Source organism: Cervus canadensis, chromosome 1, assembly GCF_019320065.1.
Source record: "Cervus canadensis isolate Bull #8, Minnesota chromosome 1, ASM1932006v1, whole genome shotgun sequence".
Classification (NCBI taxonomy): Eukaryota; Metazoa; Chordata; class Mammalia; order Artiodactyla; family Cervidae; genus Cervus; species Cervus canadensis.
In genome coordinates this window covers 25262765-25285446 of record NC_057386.1, presented here as the reverse complement: position 1 = coordinate 25285446, position 22682 = coordinate 25262765, and the positions used below count along the sequence as shown (strand labels likewise).

The window sequence follows — 22682 nt, the reverse complement described above, 5'->3', positions numbered from 1 at the left end:
AGGATTCCTGTTGAAAATAACATTGAGGCTAAATTGTACTACTTCGGTATTTTTCTCCACAGAATAGCAAATATCAAAATCAGTTGCCTTGGGCTGCTTATTCTACCTTAATTAGGGAAGGTTCACACCAGAAAATTAAATGTCCTAACCAATTCCTTTATATTCCTTCCACTTATGCTCAAGTAAAAAATAAAGCCCTTTCAAGTGAAAAATAAACTACATTTGTTTTCTTACACTTTTTTATCCAGCCCATTTGAAAGAAAATAGCCTTTCCCTTTCCATTCAGTGTTAGTAGAAATACTAAAATTAAATGTGGTTAGACTTAATACTAAACACTTTAAAACATACTTCTAAAACTGTAATTCCCTAACTAGGGAATTCCTAGCATTCTGATTGGCTGAATGTATTTAATAGCACATGTACTCTAAAGAGATAGAGACTTTTAAAGAATATTATTCACCGTAAATGTAGAAGGCACGTATTTTTGCCATATTTTAGAGTATACATACCTTGTGAGTTTGAAACCTTCAAAAAAACGTGGTTTTTGGTCTTCTCACAAATGCTGACAGATTAGTATGTAACTTTTCCTTGTAGATATTACAAAGAAACAGGATGGACATTTTGATACACCACCACATTTATTTGCTAAGGTAAGAAGTTTTTATAAGAACCCTCATTTGTAAATTATGTTTGAAAGAGGGTTGTGGGTTTTTTCCTAATATTATGGAAATCACAATTACATATATTCACCTAAAAGGATTAAGACCTTGTAATCCATATGTGTCACAACTATTGATTATAATTATTCTTAAATTCTATTTGCCTGAATTCTCTCTATTCCGTAATGGAAGTTTGAGTTACAATATTAGGTAGGTAGGAGAAGGTACTTGGTATTTTCATCTTGTAAACTTTTTCAAATTGGTATTATTTTAATTATTAAACTGGTAACACCTGTAACAATAGATGTGCTTTCGTGTAATTCTTTAGGTAAAAGAAGTAGACCAGAGTGGGGAATGGTTCAAGGAAGGAATGAAATTGGAAGCTATAGACCCATTAAATCTTTCCACAATATGTGTTGCGACCATTAGAAAGGTAAGAGAATAGGTTTTAAAATATAGAAATGAAGTTATAGGAACTAGTTTTAAAGTAATGGGCTTCCCTCGTGGCTAACTGGTAAAGAATCCGCCTGCCAGTGCAGGAGACATGGATTCCATCCCTAGGTTGGGAAGATCCCCTGGAGAAGGAAATGGCAACCCACTCCAGTTTTCTTGCCTGGGAAATCCCATGGACAGAGGACGCTGGTAGGCTACAATACATGGGGTTGCAAAAGAGTAGGACAGGACTTAGCAACTAAACAACAACAAATAGGAGAAGGAGGCCCCTAACATTCATTTTGACCTAAAATGTGTGCATCTGTGTCTTCACTGGGGAGAATGTCAGTAGTAATTGCAAGATAAATTTGAATTCTCATACCAGAGGTTTTCTTTGTATATATCTTATTATCAAGATTGTTATCTTGAGTTTGCTACTTTTATTTTATGGAAGGATATCCTAAGTTAAAGGAAGAATATTTATTTAAGTTACTTCCTAGTCAAAACTTGTCCAATACAAAATTGTAACAATGCTAGTTTATCCTCAGTTTCCTGTGTTTCCTTTTTGTGCTTTTTTCCCTCCATTGGTAGTACTTTATTGCTTCTTTTCTCTTTTTCCTCTCTTCTGAAACTGTTTATAGAAAAAGATGTAGAAGAATGGTTCTCAGTTGTCAGTAGGCATTGAAATCTCCTGGAGAACTTTAAAATATATATATATATATATATATATATATATATATATAAAGTTGACTGAGCTTCTTCTCCAACCCCGCACTCCCATTCTGATTTAATCAATCTTGCATTGGCATTTTTTTTTTTAAGGTCCCCAGGTGATTCTGAAGTACAATCAGGGTTAAGAACCATTGATACAGAATACACTTACATAAAGGTGTAATTAAATTGTGACTTGCATTTCAACACAGTTTTAAGCCTTAAAGTGAAAGTGAAAGTCGCTCATCATATCTTTGCAACCCCATGGACTACAGAGTCCATGGAATTCTCCAGGCCAGAATACTGGAGTGGGTAGCCTTTCCGTTCTCCGGGAGTTCTTCCCAACTGAGGGATTGAACCCAGGTCTCCTGGATTGCAGGCAGATTTTCTAACAGCTGAGCCACAAGGGAAGTCCTTTAAGCCTTAAGCCAGAAGAATTAAAAAGTTATGATGGCTGCCATGTCCTGTATACTTGTGTTCAAGGTCACACAGCTAAACCAGACTGACTCTAAACCCTTATTCCTCCTTTTCACCTGACTAGCGATCCAGACTCCCTGGTGCTATTTAGATTTCCATGACCTACTGTAGACCTGCTCAATCAGAATCATAAGAAAGACTACCCAGATATTTGTATTTGTTTAAAAAAATAATAATTAAAAAGTTCTCAAGGTGTAACTCTTGACAGTCAGCCAGATTTGGGAATCAGCACCATTCTGTCATGCTATGTGTGAAATAAAAATAAGGGTCCAATGAGTAGAATATTAAGCTTCACTCAGAAAATACTTAAAATGAATTCTTGCAGTGCTAGGTTGGTTTGGACTCTGAAAGGCTTACAGTCTTGTAGAACAAGATAAGATGTAGGAAAATGTGTTTAACATACAAGATCAACTATGATTCAAAAATGGTACAAGTACTGTTGGAATTCAGATAAAGAAGAGCATCTTCTCAGAGGAATTAGGAAAAGCTTTGTGGAAGAGAGGACATTTGAAAACTTCATTTTGAAGGATGGGAGAAACTGGGCCAAGAAGAGATTCAGAAGGAAACTGTGCCAGGGAATGAGAATATGCACAAAAGCATCAAGAGTGAAAGGTACAGACCACATTTAGGAAATGGTGAAAGGTTCACACACAGTACGCATCAGACATCAGATAAGTTGCTTTGAATATTCTGGGCCAGGCTTTTTGTTTATAAGGAACAGAAACCCCCTCGAGTGGGCTTTAGAAAAGTCATTCTGAGGATTCAGTGGGCACGTTCACAGACATAGAAGGACCCAGGGATGAAACCTGGAAAGGCATGAACTTGGTGCTGTCCTCCACCTCTTAGGGGCCTCTTTGTTCCACCTCTGATCTGTGTCTGTGCCACTCTTCACTGTCTCTCCCTGCTGGTGTCCTGCTACTCAGTCTCCATATGGTAGCCTCTCACCCTTCTGTTGGGCTTCCCCAGTACCTTAAACGGTAAAGAATCTCCTTGCAATTGTGGGATACCTAGGTTTGGTCCTTAATCTGGGAAGATCCCCTGGAGAAGGGCATGGTAACCCACTCCAGTATTCTTGCCTGGAGAATCCCATGGACGGAGGAGCTTGGAGGGCTACAGTCTATAGTGTCACAAAGAGTCGGACACGACTGAGCGACTTTCACTTCATTCACCCTTCTGTATCACAGCCTTTCAGTGCCAGCTCCAACCCATGGCTTGACTGCTATCTCTCTGTATGTTAATTCTAATTACGGAGAGAGAATCTGAACAACCGAGCCCAGCTTTTTGCGTGGTCCTCTGAAAGTGGGATACGAGCCCCTGATCCACTAAGCTGTGTTCAGAAAGGGAAAAAAGAATCCCGTATGAGTGGAGGTAGTCCTTTCTAGAGGTCTTAGAGCTGTTAAGATTAAAGAGAAAATCAGTATATATATATATATATATATATCCAATATGGTAGAAATAACTAGGAGAACGGAACATGCAAGTAGACAGAAAGATGATGTGAAATTAATCTGTGCAGTCTTTAAGCTTGATCAGGTTGAGTTTTCATTAGTTGGTAAAGCTTTCTGGCATGAACAGTTCAGTTCAGTTAAGTCACTCAGTTGTGTCTGACTCTTTGTGACCCCATGAATCGCAGCACGCCAGGCCTCCCTGTCCATCACTAACTCCCAGAGTTTACTCAAACTCATGTCCATCGAGTCGGTGATGCCATCCAGCCATCTCATCCTCTGTCGTCCCCTTCTCCTCCTGCTCCCAATCCCTCCCAGCATCAGGGTCTTTTCCAATGAGTCAACTCTTCACATGAGGTGGCCAAAGTATTGAGAGTTTTAGCTTCAGCATCAGTCCTTCCAATTAACACCCAGGGCTTATCTCCTTCAGGATGGACTGGTTGGATCTCCTTGCAGTCCAAGGGACTCTCAAGAGTCTTCTCCAACACATTTCAAAAGCATCAATTTTTCGGCGCTCAGCTTTCTTCACAGTCCAACTCTCAGATCCATACATGACCACTGGAAAAACCATAGCCTTGACTAGATAGACCTTTGTTGGCAAAGTAATGCCTCTGCTTTTTAATATGCTATCTAGTTTGGTCATAACTCTCCTCCCAAGGAGTAAGCGTCTTTTAATTTCATGGCTGCGATCACCATCTGCAGTGATTTTGGAGCCCAAAAAAATAAAGTCTGACACTGTTTCCACTCTTTCCCCATCTATTTGCCATGAAGTGATGGGACCAGATTCCATGATCTTAGTTTTCTGAATGAATGTTGAGCTTTAAGCCAACTTTTTCACTCTCCTCTTTCACTTTCATCAAGAGGCTTTTTAGTTCCTCTTCACTTTCTGCCATAAGGGTGGTGTCATCTGCATATCTGAGATTATTGATATTTCTCCCGGCAGTCTGGATTCCAGCTTGTGCTTCTTCCAGCCCAGCATTTCTCATGATGTACTCTGCATATAAGTTAAATAAGCAGGGTGACAATATACAGCCTTGATGTACTCCTTTTCCTGTTTGGAACCAGTATGTTGTTCCATGTCCAGTTCTAACTGTCGCTTCCTGACCTGCATATAGGTTTCTCAAGAGGCAGGTCAGGTGGGCTAGTATTCCCATCTCTTTCAGAATTTTCCACAGTTTATTGTGATCCACACAGTCAAAGCCTTTGGCATAGTCAATAAAGGAGAAATAGATGTTTTTCTGGAACAGAGTACATAGCAAAGGAAAGTTTTAACTGTAAGAGAGGAAAAGTACATAGGGAAGGCTGAAAGCAATGATATTAAGCAACATAGTGGAGATAGAGTTAATGGCTAGGATAAAGCACTGAATGTTTTGGGGAGTTGTGGGGACCCAGCAATTGATTGCCTTTGCAAGGAGCTGGAGAAAGAGTTGTTGGTTTGATGCCCTGTACTAACTCTCAGAGAATATGTTCAGCATGCAGGTAAAATGCAGGCCTGAGATACTGGGAGGGTGAAAAACTCATGATAAAACTTGAGAAATTTTGGCATAAAAGTCAACCATTGAAGAGTGAATGCCATCATGAAAACAAAAGAAAAGGGCTAAAATAAAAAACAAGAGTTGAAGGTGAAAGGATGGTTGCCAAAAAAATGTGAAGCAATGAACACAGAGGTGAGAAGATGAATCAGCAGACCATAATGTAATGAGAATCTGGGAATAAATGTTTCCAAAAATTGAGTAGTCAGCTGGTATGGGATATCGTAAAGGAGGCTGAAGTGTTGGGGAAAAGGCACTGGATTTGACAAACTAGAAGATCATTGCTTCCCGGATAGCTCAGCTGGTAAAGAATTCGCCTACAATGTAGGGAACCCTGGTTCGATTCTTGGGTCAGGAAGTTCCCCTGGAGAAGCGATAAGCTACCCACTCTAGTATTCTTGGGCTTCCCTGGTGGCTCAGACTAAAGAAGCGACCTGGGTTCGATCCCTGGGTTGGGAAGATCCCCTGGAGGGGGACATGGCAACCAACTCCAGTATTCTTGTCTGGATGATCCCCATGGACAGAGGAGCCTGGGAGGCTACAGTCCATGGGGTCGCAAAAAGTCAGACACGACTGAGTGATATGACTTGACTTGGGTCTCTGGGTGAAGAGTATTTAGGAATTTGTACTCTATATACCTTTTTTTAAGTGTGAACTGTTTCAAAATAAAATACTTTTGATGTAACGGGAATTGGGAGACACGGAGAGGTTTGTCTTGAGAGGCAAAGGAAGGACTACTACTTAGATCAGTCTGGACTGTGAGGTCCCTCACATAGTTTCTATCATGGAGGAGCACAGTTACCCAGAGCATGAAAGAGGTAAAGTTGGAGCTTGAGGAAGATGGAAGAAGTTTAGAAAAACTCCACTATGTGATAAATCAGAAGGATATAAGTGAGAGCTCCTACTGAATAAGATTTAAAGCTTAGCCGAGACTAGATAGTTAAATTGTAAAAGAGCACTCAGCCCTGTTTCATGCCACAGAAGAAACAGCCTTGGCCATTGTCAGGAGCATATTTCCCTAGACCTCTAAAATTACTTCTATGTAACCATGCTTTTATTTCTGGCACACACTGGAATTTATACAGATTTTTTTTTCCATTATAATTTCAGTTATTTAAGAGAATTCAATAAACATTTCTTCCTTTTACGAGATCATTATGTAATAGATTTTGCTTTCTTTTTAGAATGTCACTTACAGGATCATTTTTATAATAGTAGCACCTAATTTTAAATACTTGGAATTCTCTTAATTTAAAAGGTGCTGGCTGATGGATTCCTGATGATTGGGATCGATGGCTCAGAAGCAGCAGATGGATCTGACTGGTTCTGTTATCATGCAACCTCCCCTTCTATTTTCCCTGTTGGTTTCTGTGAAATTAACATGATTGAACTCACTCCACCCAGAGGTACTTTTTTCTAATATATACACTGGGTATTCATCCTTGTTTTCTTTTTACATGGTACCTGTCTACACCATTTACCACAGCCCTAGATTCCTTTTTATTTTTATCCCTAGATTACTTGCTATATGAAAATATAATATGTATATATAAACATGTGTGTTACATATGTATATGTTTATATCAAGAGCTGTGGGGTGTCTGAAAACATAAAGACCTGTAACCTAGCTAGCTTTAATAAATTAAATTGGTGTAGAATTTTTCCTGAGCATTTGTACATTTTATAATAAGAATTGGTATTCTCAAGCCCTGTTGAGATGATGATGTAGGCTCACAGGGCTATCGCATACCTAAACTTTTTTTAAAAAATAGACTTTAGCCTTTGAGAGAAAGCAAGTTTTCATCTTTAGATGACTGTATGAGGAAGCTCCCTGGCATTCCAGTTGTTAGGACTTGGAACTTTCACTGTCAGGGCCCTGGGTTCAGTCCCTGGTTAGGAAATTAAGATCTCACAAGGCAGGTGGTATTACCAAAAAAAATAAAAATTACCATATGACTTTTTAAAAAATGACACCTTTAAATAGTTCATATGGCTTAACCAGTGATTTTCCTAATTTCAATATCTGAGCCTTGGATTTTTCTCTTAAGAAGAGAAAAGCCAAAACAGAAGACTATAAAAACAGTATTTGCCCAGTCACTGTTCTTTCTTACAAAGAAAGAAAAATATTACTGAAAAATATTAAATATTAGACTATTCTAAGCCTAGGATTGAAAAGCAAAAGTCTAGTTCTTGTAGGATACATGTGCATCTGTTTCTGTCTAGAAAAACAGGAAGAGCTATATAACAGGGAGTAATTATTGTACTCTACAGCATTAGCTCATGAGATTGTAATGTGTACTGAATTATTTTATATCTGCATTTTTATATTACACTAATTTTAAATGAACTTCTAGTTAAACTAGTTGTGTTTTCCAGGTTACACAAAGCTTCCTTTTAAATGGTTTGACTACCTCAGGGAAACTGGCTCCATTGCAGCACCAGTAAAACTGTTTAATAAGGTAAATTTAAATAAACACATACATATTAGTTAAACAGTGTAGGTATTTCCTTTACATAGGAGCTGAAATTTGTTTCCAAACTTTGTTTCATTATTAGGAATGAATGCATTTCCTAACTAGTTCTTACATGCTTCACCTTCATATGTTTCAATAAGGGGTTTTTTTGGTCTAAATTGTTAACTGGTTATGTTACTTCTCTTTTTTTCTTTCTTAGTGATGATGGAGTTACACATTCTTCTTTTCACCAGTGTTAATGTTTTGCTTCTTCATGTTAGGATGTTCCAAATCATGGATTTCGTGTTGGAATGAAATTAGAAGCAGTAGATCTCATGGAGCCACGATTAATATGTGTAGCCACAGTAACTCGAATTATTCATCGTCTCTTGAGGATACATTTTGACGGATGGGAAGAAGAATATGATCAGTGGGTAGACTGTGAGTCCCCTGACCTGTATCCTGTAGGGTGGTGTCAGTTAACTGGATATCAACTGCAGCCTCCAGCATCACAGTGTAAGTTGGTACACAGAAAAGGTGTCCTTTTGTAAAAATCAGCAGTTCTCCAAGGACTGTCTCACATAAATCATCTTGTGAGCTCACGCGACAAGAATATACCTATGTCTGATTGGTTGCCAGGTAAGATCTTACCTGATAAGACTCAACCATGATATCACAGAATTAGGCCATGTGTGCCATGGCAGTGTGAACTCAATAGTCAGTTGCTTAATGACTATAGAAACACAACATTAAGAACACCCACTGAATTAAACTAGACTTCCTTTAGTGAGTTTAAAGTTACAGGCTAAAATTTGTTAATATGTAAGAAGTGATTATTGAATAAATAATGGTATCTGTCTGGTATTGAGGTTCATGGTTTTGCAGGAACAGGTACCCTTATTTTCGAAGCATTGTGTACTTTTTATAAACATCATGGTCTTGGTAAAGGTAGTTCATCTGAGTTGTATCAAGAGTTGTAAGAAATTATCTGATATCAATTTTCTTTATTTTTCAGCATCAAGAGAAAGCCAGTCAGGTTCATCAAAACAGAAGAAAAAGACTAAGTCCCAGCAATACAAAGGACATAAGAAAAGTGGGTCACCACGTGGTGCTTATATACATTTCCTAACTTGTTAACCAACTGGGGACTTGGTATCCTTGCATAGAAATGGTATCCCTTGTGAGACCTGATAACTATGCATTCTGTATTATGCTTAAAGGTGCAGTATGCCATAAAAGGCAGACTTTTTCAAAATGAGAAACACTTGTCTTCGATTGGCAGGAGAAATTATTACCATAATATTTAATAGATGGTAAAGAGTAGAGTCTATGAATGATTTTTGAAGTAATATGCAAACCTGAAAATTAGTCCTTTTAAAAATTTTTTTTATTAAAAATAAAAACAGTTGCTTGGTGCTTACAATAGACTTGGAGACTAAAAACCTATCCTTCTAAACCAAAAAACTCTTTCTAAAATGATACTTAAAAGAAATTCAAGTTAAAAAAATAAAAGAAAAATGAAATTCAAATTGATAGTTAATGAAATCAAGCTTAAGAAAATATTAATATGCTTTCTGACAGTACTTTATCTTACAATGAATGATAACTGGCATTAATAGCCAAAATAATATAAAATATATTGATAGCTCTGATTCTTTTAAAATCTTTCCCCTTCCATCATAGAAAGCTATATATAGATTTTTTCTCTTTGTGAAACTTGTCATGGACTATTTCATCTTAAGATAAAGTTACTTTGGTTGTTTTGATTGGGGACTTAGCAGCCACTGCAGTGGTGCTTGGTTTCTTCCCTACATGAAACCCAGATCAGTCTCAACAGTGATAACCATCAAGACCTATCTCTTACCCTCTTTTATTTTGTAGACGTAAGCCTCCCGTAGACCCAGAATTATTGCTTACTGGCTGCTTACCATGGTTGATATTTACCTAAAAGAACTCCAGAGAACATTGCCAGACCAGGCAGATTAAAATGATTTCCAATTTATCAGGAACTGATTAGCAAGAAGTCATGTGGTAACTTCATGTCAGTGGACTAACCACAGCAGGTGTGATCACTGAGCTTTCTCTCAGACTGAATGAGTACAGGCTGCTTTGGCCTGTCTTTACATTTAATTGGACAAGGGTTTGAGATTTCAGAATTTTCTTTGCAATGTGTTGAATTTAAGAATGTTTTTTACTACTCAGTGACTTTATGACATCTTTTAGAGGAAATTTCTGAGCATTGTATACACAGTTCACATACCTCTCTCAGTGTGACTCTTCCTGGGTTTGTTACGGTTTATGGGGTTTAATCATTTTGAATTAATAGGCTAGGGACATGGGAAGAAATATGAAATTAATGAAGTGATAATATCAGTGTCCCAGTTTTTAGTGACATTTAATAATGTGTGTCACTAAATGTCCCATTTAGTGACATTATCAGATTTCTAGATTAGCTGAAAAAATGAATTTAAAATTAGAACATATTATTTAACATTTTAATAGCTCTTAATATTGTGACATCATCTCTGATGCCTTTAAATTGTCTTTTGGACATAGAAAGGATAAAACTATGGACTCACAGTCCCTTATTAGAAATCCTAGAGATCAAATGCACTTTGGACTTTAGAATCCTGGGTTTTTTTTTTAAAAGAAGTACAGTGTGTGTAGCATATATTATGTAACACCCCTTGCAGACTCTGCCGCACTTTGAAGCAGAATATACATAAATAGTAACATTTAATGGGTCAAATAAAGATTATTATAAATAGTATCACCAAGTGAGGTCTGATTTTGTTGCCCAAAAAAAACTTTGAATTTCAGAATTCAGGATAAGGCTTGTAGTCATGTGTGAATGAAAAGCATTCTTCATTTTAAGATAGTATCTATTCCTTTTATTTTTTCACATTACTCAGCAAATAGTTTATTAGAAATTTCAAAATAAGAACCTGGAGTCCAGGAACCTTGAGTCATCCATTGCATGAAGATTTTTGTCAGTCAGATAGACCACAAAGCCTTTTTTTTTTTTAAGTTTGTCTGCAGATTATTATATCCTGGCTCTGTTGTTTCATCTTATGACTCTGGTCTTTCTACAACCTAAAATCATCTAGTGGTATGTTCTTTGGTAGGGCTTATTTTTTACAAAAATAATTGATTGACTTCATTGTTCTAGCCTGATTTTTAATTAGCTGTGTTCATGCTGTAAAGGGATAACTATTAACTAGTGCTTTTGAACAATAAGAGTCTTCTGTCAAGAGGATCATATCGACTGTTGTATAAACACGATCTGTCCAATCTGAAAAGTGTTTTTTTCTCAAAGTTTAATAATTCTAGAGCAGGAAACCAGCACTCAATTCTGTACCATCTCCAAGGACTGTTGCAAATAGTAGAGAATTGAAGATTCTCCTTGCATTTTTACCTCCCAAGTGTGTAGTACATTAGACTTTTTCATTTAAATGAATGCTACAGGTGATTTTGACTTGAGAGTTGAATGTGTACTCATAGGAACTTGATTTCCAGATCATTTTACATATTAATACTGTCTGACTTAGATTTGTCTTTTAGTTCTGATTTTGCAAAGCAAATTTCTGATTGCTCTTTCCTGAGTTATTTGTTAACTCTGGAATAAAACAGATATAACTTATAGTCACAAAGATCTGTAAGTATCCTTCAATTTTTAACCAGATAAATGGGGTATGCTTGATTGTTCAGTCTTTGCAAAGCTTAGAGTATTTTTTTATTGGTGGTGAAAGTATTGTAAAAGTCTTTGAAGGCTATGTGTGCTAATGAAACTATAACCAAAGGCTGTTTCAAAAGAAATTAGATTGCTTAAGATCTTGCAGGCCCCAAATCTTTAAATTTCAGAACTGCTTTTCAGAGTAAGAATTTTTTTCTGAAAGAGTGAATTATAAACCAAAAGTTAGGGAAACGTATTTCATACCAGTGAAATTCTGCCACTTGTATAATTCATTAATTAAGCTGTTTGATTTCTCCCTGAAGGACAGTGTTTGGGCTTATATGGGCACAGTGAAATACCTACAAGTAGGGCTTTAAAATTCTCTCTACCCTTGGATTTTCAGTCCCCCTCAAACTAAAATTTTACTTCAAAGTAGTTAGCCAGCTAGCTGTTCTCCACACTCAATGCTCTCTGTCATTCATTTTCCTTTGTTTTGTTTTAAATTGATTACAGAGTCAAGAACCAGGATTACTAGACTCAGAGAGACTAGAAATAATCTCCCTTATCATCCACTCCCCAACACACAGACACATACACACACACATCCTTGTTTCACACACACATCCTTGTTTTCAAAAACACGAACCTTGCATAGTTGGTTCTCTTTTCACAGTATCCTCTGCAATACAACCTTTCCTAGTTATGATACACTTTTCTTCCCACGCATGTAAGTAAAAGCTTACTTTAGTTTAACTTGATATTTAGAGAGGAAGATGCCAGTTGGGAAGAAGCCTGTCAGTTTGTCAAGCCTGCCCATGACAGGTGGGGTGCGGAGGAGCTTCTCTGGTGACGAAGAGTTGACTCCTCCTCCATATCGAACCCTTCCAGCACAGACAGCCCCGGAGGCCTTCCCACCTCCCCGCACTAGCCAAGAGTTCAGTCCCAGCCTCAAAACAGGTAATTAGTCACATCAACACTTCAGGTACTGCAGAGGGTCAAAGTCTGGGTTAGGGTGGTGGGAGACAAAGCATGGTCTCGCATGACAGATGCTGACTCATCAAATTTTTCTTTTTCTTTCAACTAAAAAATTCATTTTCACTAGTCCTTGGTAGTTACTTCACTAAAATGAATAATCAGGAAAGGATTTTTATTTTGTTATAGGCCACTTTTGAGCTTCAAATTCAGGTAAAGCTGTAATTTCAGCTTACGGAATTTGTGAGATAACTTGTACTATTTCATGGTTTTGTTAAAATGGTTGAACATTTTGCATTGCAGAATTCTATGTGACTTGACTTCAGGGAGAAATATGCTATAAGGGACCAATATGATTAATCAGATCCAAAAATGAGGCTTTCTTCATAGCATTCCATTAGCATCTCATTCAGTAAACAGATGTGTTTTGTATTCCTGTGTAATTTTGGTTCTGGTAGTAACATTTACCACAGTCTTAGTTGAATAACATGAATTTGGAAATAAAATACCTGTATAATTTTGGTATTGAATTTGAGTGAAATTTATTTCTGTATGAACATGAAATATGTACAGTGATTAATGTTTAATTCAAGTTGAATTGGTTAGGATAAGCTGGTAGAGTAAGGAAGGCTGCCCTTTGTCATTGCTAAGAACAAACATGTTACCGTAGAATGTCAGAGAATCTTCACTTGCATATGATGAATCTTAGACTCAGTACAGATCAAATAGCATCAAGGTTGTATCTAACTTGGCATATATTCTGCCATGTGTCCTACCTATTGCTTGTAAACTAAATTTTTTCATCTAATTTTCATTCTTTAAAAGCCTTGCATTCTTTCAAATCCCTGTTGAAAACCCTGATGAGACTTAGTGTCTAGCTCTGTTTTCTTCTTATTGCTCTGTTTGCACCTGAAGTTGTCATCAGCCTTTTTTCTTCTTTTTTTTCTTTTAAGGATGTGTTCTTTAGTTTTTGCCTTCTTAAACAGTATATTAGGTGATCTTTATCCTTCCCAGTCTGTTTCTCTGAAGATCACTCTCATATCTTTATATCTAGAAAAAATTACAGTACCTCTTTTGTGTAAGAAATGGACTAGGACTGCAAATCCAAGTTTATCTGCTCTTTAATACTTTCAAATATCAAAAGAGCATTTCAGCTCCTTGTTTGTCTTTTTAGCTTTTTTTTCCTTTTGTACTTGTTATTATGAAAGTCTTCTATAACTTAATTAACTGTAGATATTGTGAACTCTGAATATATTTGATTTTTACTGCATTTTAGATGTTTTGTTTTGTTTTATGCATTAGACTGATTTTGAAGGTGTGTATCACATTTTGTGAGAGAACTTGACTTTTAGGATTGGTAAAACCGAGGAACTTGGAGTAGACATACAGGATAGAGCCCACAAGGCCTCCTGATGACTTCCCTTTCCACTAGACTTTATCATGTGTGTCTTCTGAGCTGGGGGCACATTTATGGGACTTGGTGTGATTTTACTCTGGTGACACTGTGTAGGGACTGTGTTGCTGGCCTAACTATAGTTTGTTTTGCTTTTGGAAGAGTTTACTGTTTATGGACTTCTAACTAGAAAAGTGTGATTTCTGTTTAACTCCTGAAATGTTAGTGATTAGAGTCAGCAAAGTAACTTCCTTTTAAAAACAGAGCCAAGAAAATGCATTTGTGTAGAAAGTGACATCAGCCACAGGGTCTATTTTATTTCATCCATCATTCATTGACAATAAGGCCTGTAAAGAAGAAGTGATGAGTGTGAAGATACCAGGCAGGCTTTATTTTAGGTTCCATGAAAACTCTGAAACTTTAGATAAAACATCCTACATCTCAGTGAATGTTTCATGTTTATCTTGAGTTACATTTTTTAGAATATTGTTTCCATATATTAACATGAGTAGAAGCATAATCCATAACTTTGTTGTTAATAATAAATGCAAATAGTTTCAGGATGTGCTTTAGAATCTCAATTTAATTTTCTTACATTTAAAAAAAAAAAAGGAAAAAAACCACCCATTTGAGTGGAACATATTTGGTCTTGAAGCACAGTAATTATTTTCTCATTCATTTAGCCATCTGATCATCATATAACAAGATATTGTTTTAATCAACCTTTTATTGTGGGTACTGCACCTTTAATGAAATTTGTTTTTTTTTCCTTTTCCATGTGTTTATTTGCATGTCCAAATGTCTTTAATAATTAATGCATGTTGGTTTGATTTGAAGGATACTGTTATGTGTTTGATATCCTCCATAAAAGCATTTTTTCATATTAAGTAATTTTTAAAGGATTTTTTAAGAAAGCAAGCAGTCAGTCATGTTTGCTTTACCTTTCAACAGTCTGATTGGTGTGTGTTTTGCTGCTATTATAGAAATAGTGTATTCACTTTTCTGTCTCTGGACTTGAATTTTTTCACACCATTACCAAAGCAAAATAAAATGAATTAGCATGTCTCAGAAGATTATGCTTGTTTTTACTCTCTTCCTTATTTTTTAAGGACTATTTATTTATTCTTGGCTGTGCGGTGTCTTCGCTGCTGTGCAGGCTTTTCTCTAGCTGTGGCGGACAGGGGCTACTCTCTTGCGGTGCGCAGACTTACTGTGGCGGCTTCTCTTGTTGTGGAGCACAAGCTTCAGGGAGCACTGACTTCAGGAATTGCAGCACCTGGGCTCAGTAGCTGTGTCTCCTGGGCTCTAGAGCACGTGCTCAGTAGTTACGGCACACAGGCTTAGTTGCCCACAGCATATGGAATTTTCCCAGACCAGGGGTCAAACCTGTGTCTTCTGCATTGGCAGGTGGATTTTTACCACTGTGCCCCCAGGGAAATGCAGAAGATTATTCTTTAAATTACCAAATAAGATGTCAAAGACCCTTGTTTTTGAAACTAATCTTTTATAACTGAAATCAAGACACAAAGTGTTTTTCTATCATTATTTTGACTTTAAAAGTAGCCCTTTTAGGGAATTCCCTGGTGTACAGTGGATAAGAACTCCCTGCGAAAGTAGGGAATGTGCATTTGATCCTGATCCTGGAAGATTCCACATGCCACAGAGCAACTAAGCCCATGTACCACAACTACTGAAGCCTGCACACATAGAGCCCATGCTCTGCAACAGAAGCCACCACAATGAGAAGCCCATGCACTGCAACAAAGACTAGCCCCTGCAAGCCAAAACCGGAGGAAGCCCATGTGCAGCAATGAAGACCCAGTGCAATCCAAAAAAATTAATTTTTTTTAAAGTAAGAAAGTAATTTTTTCTTCACAGAGTTCTAATAGGAAGTAAAGGGTGGGCTTTAGGGCAGTCTGAAGTTACTGGCAAATTGTGTTGAGGTAACTTAAGAGATGTTTATAAAAGAAGATAGGAAAATCTGAGAATTAAACTGCCTAAACTTTTGCCTAAGACCAGTGCTGGGACCAGCAAGAAAAAGGTTTTTCTTTCTCTTCTTGCTTGTCCATGCGTTAGAGGGAGCCCTCCTGTCACTAAAAATGCTGACTAGCCTGACTTCAGTGGCTACCAAGAAACCTAAACCCCACTGAAAATACTGGAAACTGGAAAACATTTGTCTATAAAAATAAAGACCTATTGGAACATGACCTGTTCATAAATTGAAGACTGCCTATACTGTTGTTTCTTTTCATTAAAAAAAAAAAAAAAAGGTCTTCAGATAAAAATTTGGACAGGCAGTAAGTTACTACTATTAAGTGATCCCATTGGTAATGTTAGCCGTTTTGTTTCTGGTTTGTTTTTTAGCTGCACTGCAAGGCTTGCAGGATCTTAGTTGCCCAACCAGGGATTGAACCCATGCCCTCAGCAGTGAAAGCAGAATCCTAACCCCTGGACGCTAGGGAATTCCAAGTGTTAGCTGTTTTATACCAGTGACTTTCACACTGCTAATGTCAATCAATTTCTGTTTTACCTGAAATGATTACTTAAGTTTTTCTTGATTTTAGTTTTAATACAGATGTCTTTACTATTGGGTTTATTTATTTTTATAAATGATAGAAATTATATGTAGATCATATATTTTATGTTACTTTTAATACTATTTTAAAATTAGATTTTATCTTTTTTTATGAAGAGTCTTTAACAAAGGTACTCCTTGGAGATCACATATTAAAGTCATATTTATTGTATTACTTACTATAGTTCAGAACTATCCAAAAAATACATCATTTATATAGGCATTGACATAAAAGTGAATACTTAATCATGAGAAAAATTCTAATCAAATTAGTGATCACTATCACCTTCCACATTTCATTGACAGTGTCCATTTGTGCAGTGTCCAGTTTGTAGTGTTGTTCTTTTTTGAAGCTTTTCTCAACTACAAATACACTTTGAAAATTAAAAGTAATTAAATGCTCTTCCTTCAGGGGGAGTTAGTTTTAAAATTATTGAAGACATGAAGAAGCCTTTTATTAACTATAAAGCTGGTGGAACATGAAGATTAAAAGCAATCTGAATATTCCAGAAAGACTTAATAACATCTTGTATATTTATCTCTTTCTTACAGTGACTACATTGCAGCTGAAAGAGGAGCTGATAGATGGAGAGGATTATAGTTTCCTCCAAGGAGCGTCTGATCAGGAAAGCAATGGCTCTGCCAACTTTTACATCAAACAAGAGCCTTGAGGTTGCTCAGAAACTGAGGGTGGGAGGGAAAGAATTTTACACAGGACTGATTTTATAATCAATCCAGCTGTACAGCGGGGCTATTCTACTGGGACATTTTGCTAAACATAGAAAATTTCAGTTCCAGATTTTTCAAGTGGGTAGGGAAACTATTTTAGCCTTGGGGGGAAATTTTTCAATTTATAAAGATGGACAATTTTTGTGTTGTATTTGAAGCTTTTGAAAGAATTTTGTAATATTTTCCAAGTTTGGATTTATGTGCATTGTTAACAAGAATTGAAATTCTAACTTTTTTGGTAAGATTAAAGTTTAGGTAGCAGGATTGAAGGAAATGACTTAAGAAAGATACTGTTGTAAATGCAAACGAACTGTCATTACTAATGAACCTTTTTGGTACCTGTTGGGAGATTTTGGGATTTTAAAAGTTAGGCCAGTCACATCTCCAGCTTCCTCTGCTGCAGAATATGCAACTGAATCCCCCCTGTGGAGAGCTCATCACCACATAAATCATGGAAGGGTAATTAATTCTGCTTGTTGGCATTTTATTGCAGCCCATTTTAAATATTTGTACAGAAGTGTTTCATTCTGTGAAAATTTATTTGGAGTTCTGTATGAAACTGGAAGAACTCTGGATACTTTTATATGTTCTCTTTTAATTAAAAATGAGTAAAATTATCCTAACACTAAAGTGTTAAACTGGAATAGTTGACAAGATATACAAGATCTCGGTCTACATGTTGAGGGATTGGGGAAAATGCAATATTGTCCTAAGTTTATTTTATTTTCCTTACTAAAAAATATCCCACAAAAGGAATTCTCATTAGTTCTCTGCCATTTCTTTCCATCTGTGAGAGAATACTCGTATAACTACACCCCAAAACTTATGTGTTCTGTACTACCAGGAGAATCAAAATTATTTTAACAGTTGTTTAAAGCCAAGATAAGTCTAGATTTCAAAATCATTCCTGCTCTGCTTTTGACTATCCTGGATTTGTTAGAAAACTAATTTGAAAGAGAATTTAATTTTCTTAAAATTCCATATATATATATATGTATAAATTGTCTTTAACTGTATTCAGATTTAATTTTAACAGTAATAACTGATTTGGACCATTTCAAACATTCCCTATTTTTAAATTCACATGGCTTCGTTTAAAAAAGGATATAAGGGTAAATTGGTGAAAGATTTGCTCTCTACATTTTTCTGACTGAGTTGTGACTGAATGAGAGAGCTTTAGCATTTACCAGTGAGGTTCATAAACTAAACTCTCAGGAATTAATTGCATCTGTTGTAGAAGTGCTTCTGGGTATTAGCCTGGCCTCTTCAGAGTGGTAATATTAACCATCTCCTCTGGAATATAGGTAGGGCTAATTAGAAATTAATCAAAATGATTAACCTCTACAGTCCTTCAGCCTATGGAATGCTTTAAAAAATGTTAATGGAAAGCCCCAGGAGACCATATTAGGTAAGATTTTTTTTGTTTGAATTTTAAAATGCATAGAACATTAAAAACCAGCAATTTATTTTCTAAAATACTGCTCTACTTTTGGGAATAATAGCATTGGTAATATGCACAGGTTTACCTCATTCTATGCAAGAGGGGTTAATATCATAAGGTTTTGTAGTTGCTACTGGAAGTAAAATTTGTTACTTTATAGTGTAAGAATGTATGGAATTGCATGTCAACATTTCTTAATACTGTCTCTTTAGGGGCATAAATGCAAGTCATATCAATGCCAGGTTGATTCTTATGTGTCAAATATATGTGAATTCAGCTGTTAAATTACTGGATATTTATCTTAAACATTACTGAGAGGGACCTACTGTAAATGTGACATAAACTTCCCAAATCTTCAACTTTTAAGAATCTTCCCATGAACGTACAGCCTGGAAGACTTCTAAAGCAAAGGTTACAACAGTCTTTATTCTCAGGCTCAGTGAATTTAAACCCAGGACTCCGATTGCATGTTATGGGCACAAGAAGCCAGTTGTAGCGTGTGCTTTAACAGTACCCTGAGCTTAATATCTCTATGGGGAACCGAATAAACCAGGAGGGATTTAATTTGGAGCCTGGTAATTAGTTCTGTGAAATGCTCATTTGTAGCCAGATTTTATAAGCTTCTAATTTTACAGTAAAGCCAGGCTGTTCTCAAATTTGCCACGTGTTAATATTTATGAAGTGTTTTCTTGTCTTAATCCCATGACCAACACGGTCATGGTAAGGACTCTGTACCAGATAAACTCAATCTGAAGCCCTCTTCACTATTCAGGCTCTTAACTCCTACTGCCAAAAGAACAGAAAATGACTTGGTGGCAGAGGAAGTTTGTCTTAGCCACAACTCCAAGTGTACAACTCAGTAGCCCCGTTCTCTTACGGTTCAAATATACTGCTGACCTTGGGTTTGTTGTTTTTTTTTTTTTCCTGTTAGGATTATTTGGGGATTTTTGGTAGTTTAAACTCTTTAACTTTTTCCTTGCTGTGTATGAGGAAAGCTAAAGCTGTTATCAACTTCTTATTCTATGGATACTAACACGGGTTTTCAGTGTTTGTTTGTTTTTATTATTATTCATTTTGTGTGATGTGAATACCCTCTCCCATCACTATTTGTATTATGGTGCTATATATTTGGTAATGATCCTTTACTATTGGGAAGGGATTTTAAAAATACTGTGATTAAACTGGGTTTCTTCCTTTGATTTTCATATTTTAAATAAAGCCACAGTCATTTATACAAAAGAAAAGCATCTGTCCCTGGGCAAATCTTTTGAGGACAGAGGTCAAAGTAAACTGCATAAGGTTTTTACATCATTTCTGTATGTATTTGATATATAGATCAATATCTGTACAAATTTAATCTTTTATTTTCTTGGTAACTTGTGATCATTGAGAAAGTGTTTGAAACTTTCTCATGAAGTGTATATAATGGCGTGAAAAATTTCTTTGGAAAAATTTATGTTCCTTTCATTTTTACCAAATTGAAAATTTTCAGCATGGATGTGTTAAAAGCATTAAAATTATAACTTTGTGTACAAGATGAAAATAATTCACTAAATTTGCCCTTTTTTACACAAAATAAAACGTTAAAGTTAAGTTGCACATGAGCAGTTCTTTAATATGCTTGGTATTTGAGGGATTTCCTTTTTCATTCAAAATACTGAATGCCTTTATTTTTTCTTTGTAATTGTTTTTTTGGCCGCACCTGGCGGCAGGAGGGAATCCTAGTTTCTGGACCAGGGATTGAACCTGCGCCCCCTGCAGGTGGAACTGCAGTCTTAACCACTGGACAGCCAGGGAAGTCCCTTGAGTGCCTTCTGTAAGCAGTCAAAGGCCTCAGGGAAAGTTGGATCAGTTCCTCCCTCACAGAACCTGTACTCTCATAAGGTAAGCCAGCAGCAGTGAGGAAGAGTTCTGAACATGTAACAAAAAAATTCCTAGAACAATCCTGGCACAAAATAAGCCTGTACGTAGCTGCTGCTGCTAATTACAAGTAGCTCAGCCAGGGTGCATGGGGATCAGGGATGGGAACCTCCACATTAAAATACAGATCCCAGGTCTACCACAGGATCTACTAATTGTAGTCAGATTGCTACTAAATAGTGAAAGCATGCAGCATATATAAACATGAGATTCATTTGAAACTAAAAAATGACTTAGAAAATGTTACATTTTCTAAGGCAGGCACTAGGTCAAACAGCTTTACATACATTATTTCAGTTCTTAATTTGAAATTAGAATCCTGACATTTTTTACACTGCACTATTGATGTATTTTAAAGAATACAAAGAATAGCAAGGAGAGAGAAAAAAAAAGCCTTCCTCAGTGATCAGTGCAAAGAAATAGAGGAAAACAATAGAATGGGAAAGAATAGAGATCTCTTCAAGAAAATTAGAGATGCCAAGGGAACATTTCATACAAAGGTGGGCACAATAAAGGACAGAAATGTTATGGACCAAACAGAAGCAGAAGATATTAAGAGGGGGCAAGAATACACAGAAGAAGTACATAAAAAAGATCTTCATGACCCAGATAATCACGATGGTATGATCACTCACCTAGAGCCAGACATTTCTGGAATGCAAAGTCAAGTGGGCCTTAGGAAGCATCACTACGAACAAAGCTAGTGGAGGTGATGGCATTCCAGTTGAGCTATTTCAAATCCTAAAAGATGATGCTGTGAAAGTGCTGCACTCAATATGCCAGCAAATTTGGAAAACTCAACAGTGGCCACAGGACTGGAAAAGGTCAGTTTTCATTCCAGTCCCAAAGAAAGGCAATGCCAAAGAATGCTCAAACTACTGCACAATTGCACTCATCTCACACACTAGTAAAGTAATTAATGCTCAAAATTCTCCAAGCCAGGCTTTCAACAGTACGTGAACCATGAACTTCCAGATATTCAAGCTGGTTTTAGAAAAGGCAGAGGAACCAGAAACCAAATTGCCAATATCTGGTGGATTATCAAAAAAGCCAGAGTTCCAGAAAAACATCTATTTCTGCTTTATTGACTACACCAAAGTCTTAACTGGAAGATTTTGAAGAGATGGGAATACCAGACCACCTGACCTGCCTCTTGAGAAATCTGTATGCAGGTCAGGAAGCAACAATTAGAACTGGACATGGAACAGGCTGGTTCAATAGGGAAAGGAGTACGTCAAGGCTGTATATTGTCACCCTGCTTATTTAACTTATATGCCGAGTACATTATGAGAAATGCTGGGCTGGATGAAGCACAAGCTGGAATAAAGATTGTCGGGAGAAATATCAATAACTTCAGATATGCAGAGGACACCACCCTTATGGCAGAAAGTGAAGAACTAAAGAGCCTCTTGATGAAAGTGAAAGAGGAGAGTGAAAAAGTTGGCTTAAAGCTCAACATTCAGAAAACTAAGATCATGGCATCCGGTCCCATCATTTCATGGCAAATAGATGGAGAAACAGTGGAAACAGTGAGACTTTTAATTTTTTGAGCTCCAGAATCACTGCAGATGGTGATTGCAGCCATGAAACTAAAAGACGCTTACTCCTTGGAAGGAAAGTTATGACCAACCTAGATAGCATATTAAAAAGCAGAGACATTACTTTGCCAACAAGGGTCTGTCTAGTCAAGGCTATGGCTTTTCCAGTAGTCATGTATAGATGTGAGAGTTGGATTATAAAGAAAGCTGAGCGCCAAAGAATTGATGCGTTTGAACTGTGGTGTTGGAGAAGACTCTTGAGAGTCCCCTGGACTGCAAGGAGATCCAACCAGTCCATCCTAAAGGAAATCAGTCTTGAATATTCATTGGAAGGACTGATGTTGAAGCTGAAACTCCAATACTTTGGCCACCTGATGCAAAGAGCTGACTCATTTGAAAAGACCCAGATGTTGGGAAAGATTGAAGGCAGGAGGAGAAGGGGACAAAGAGGATTTTTAGATGGTTGGATGGCATCACTGACTCAATGGACATGAGTTTAAATAAACTCCAGGAGTTGGTAAAGGTCAGGGAGGCCTGGCATGCTGTGGTCCATAGGGTCGCAAAGAGTCAGACAACTGAGCAACTGAACTGAACTGATTGATGTATTTGTCATTGTCTTATACTATAGCAGTGTGTGCAAAAAACAATGTTGAGAGAATTCCTTGGTGGCATAGTGGTTAACATTCTGGGCTTTCATTGTAGTGGCCTGGGTTCAGTACCTGATTGGGGAAC

At 36.9% G+C, this 22682-nt stretch overlaps 1 protein-coding gene across 10 annotated transcripts in view; it reads left to right on the top strand.

The window, feature by feature from the left end:
- MBTD1 (mbt domain containing 1) overlaps positions 1 to 20085 on the top strand; it is a 67772-nt gene extending 47687 nt beyond the window's left edge. For all 10 annotated transcript variants that reach the window (XM_043472094.1, XM_043472067.1, XM_043472077.1 and 7 more), the window contains 7 exons: positions 595 to 650; positions 988 to 1092; positions 6515 to 6662; positions 7633 to 7715; positions 7991 to 8225; positions 8725 to 8802; positions 16875 to 20085. In XM_043472094.1, the coding sequence (XP_043328029.1) occupies positions 595 to 650; positions 988 to 1092; positions 6515 to 6662; positions 7633 to 7715; positions 7991 to 8225; positions 8725 to 8802; positions 16875 to 16993 (824 nt within the window). In that variant the 3' untranslated portion in view covers positions 16994 to 20085. The remainder of the gene's footprint in view (positions 1 to 594; positions 651 to 987; positions 1093 to 6514; positions 6663 to 7632; positions 7716 to 7990; positions 8226 to 8724; positions 8803 to 16874) is intronic.
- Positions 20086 to 22682: the final 2597 nt, after the last annotated feature.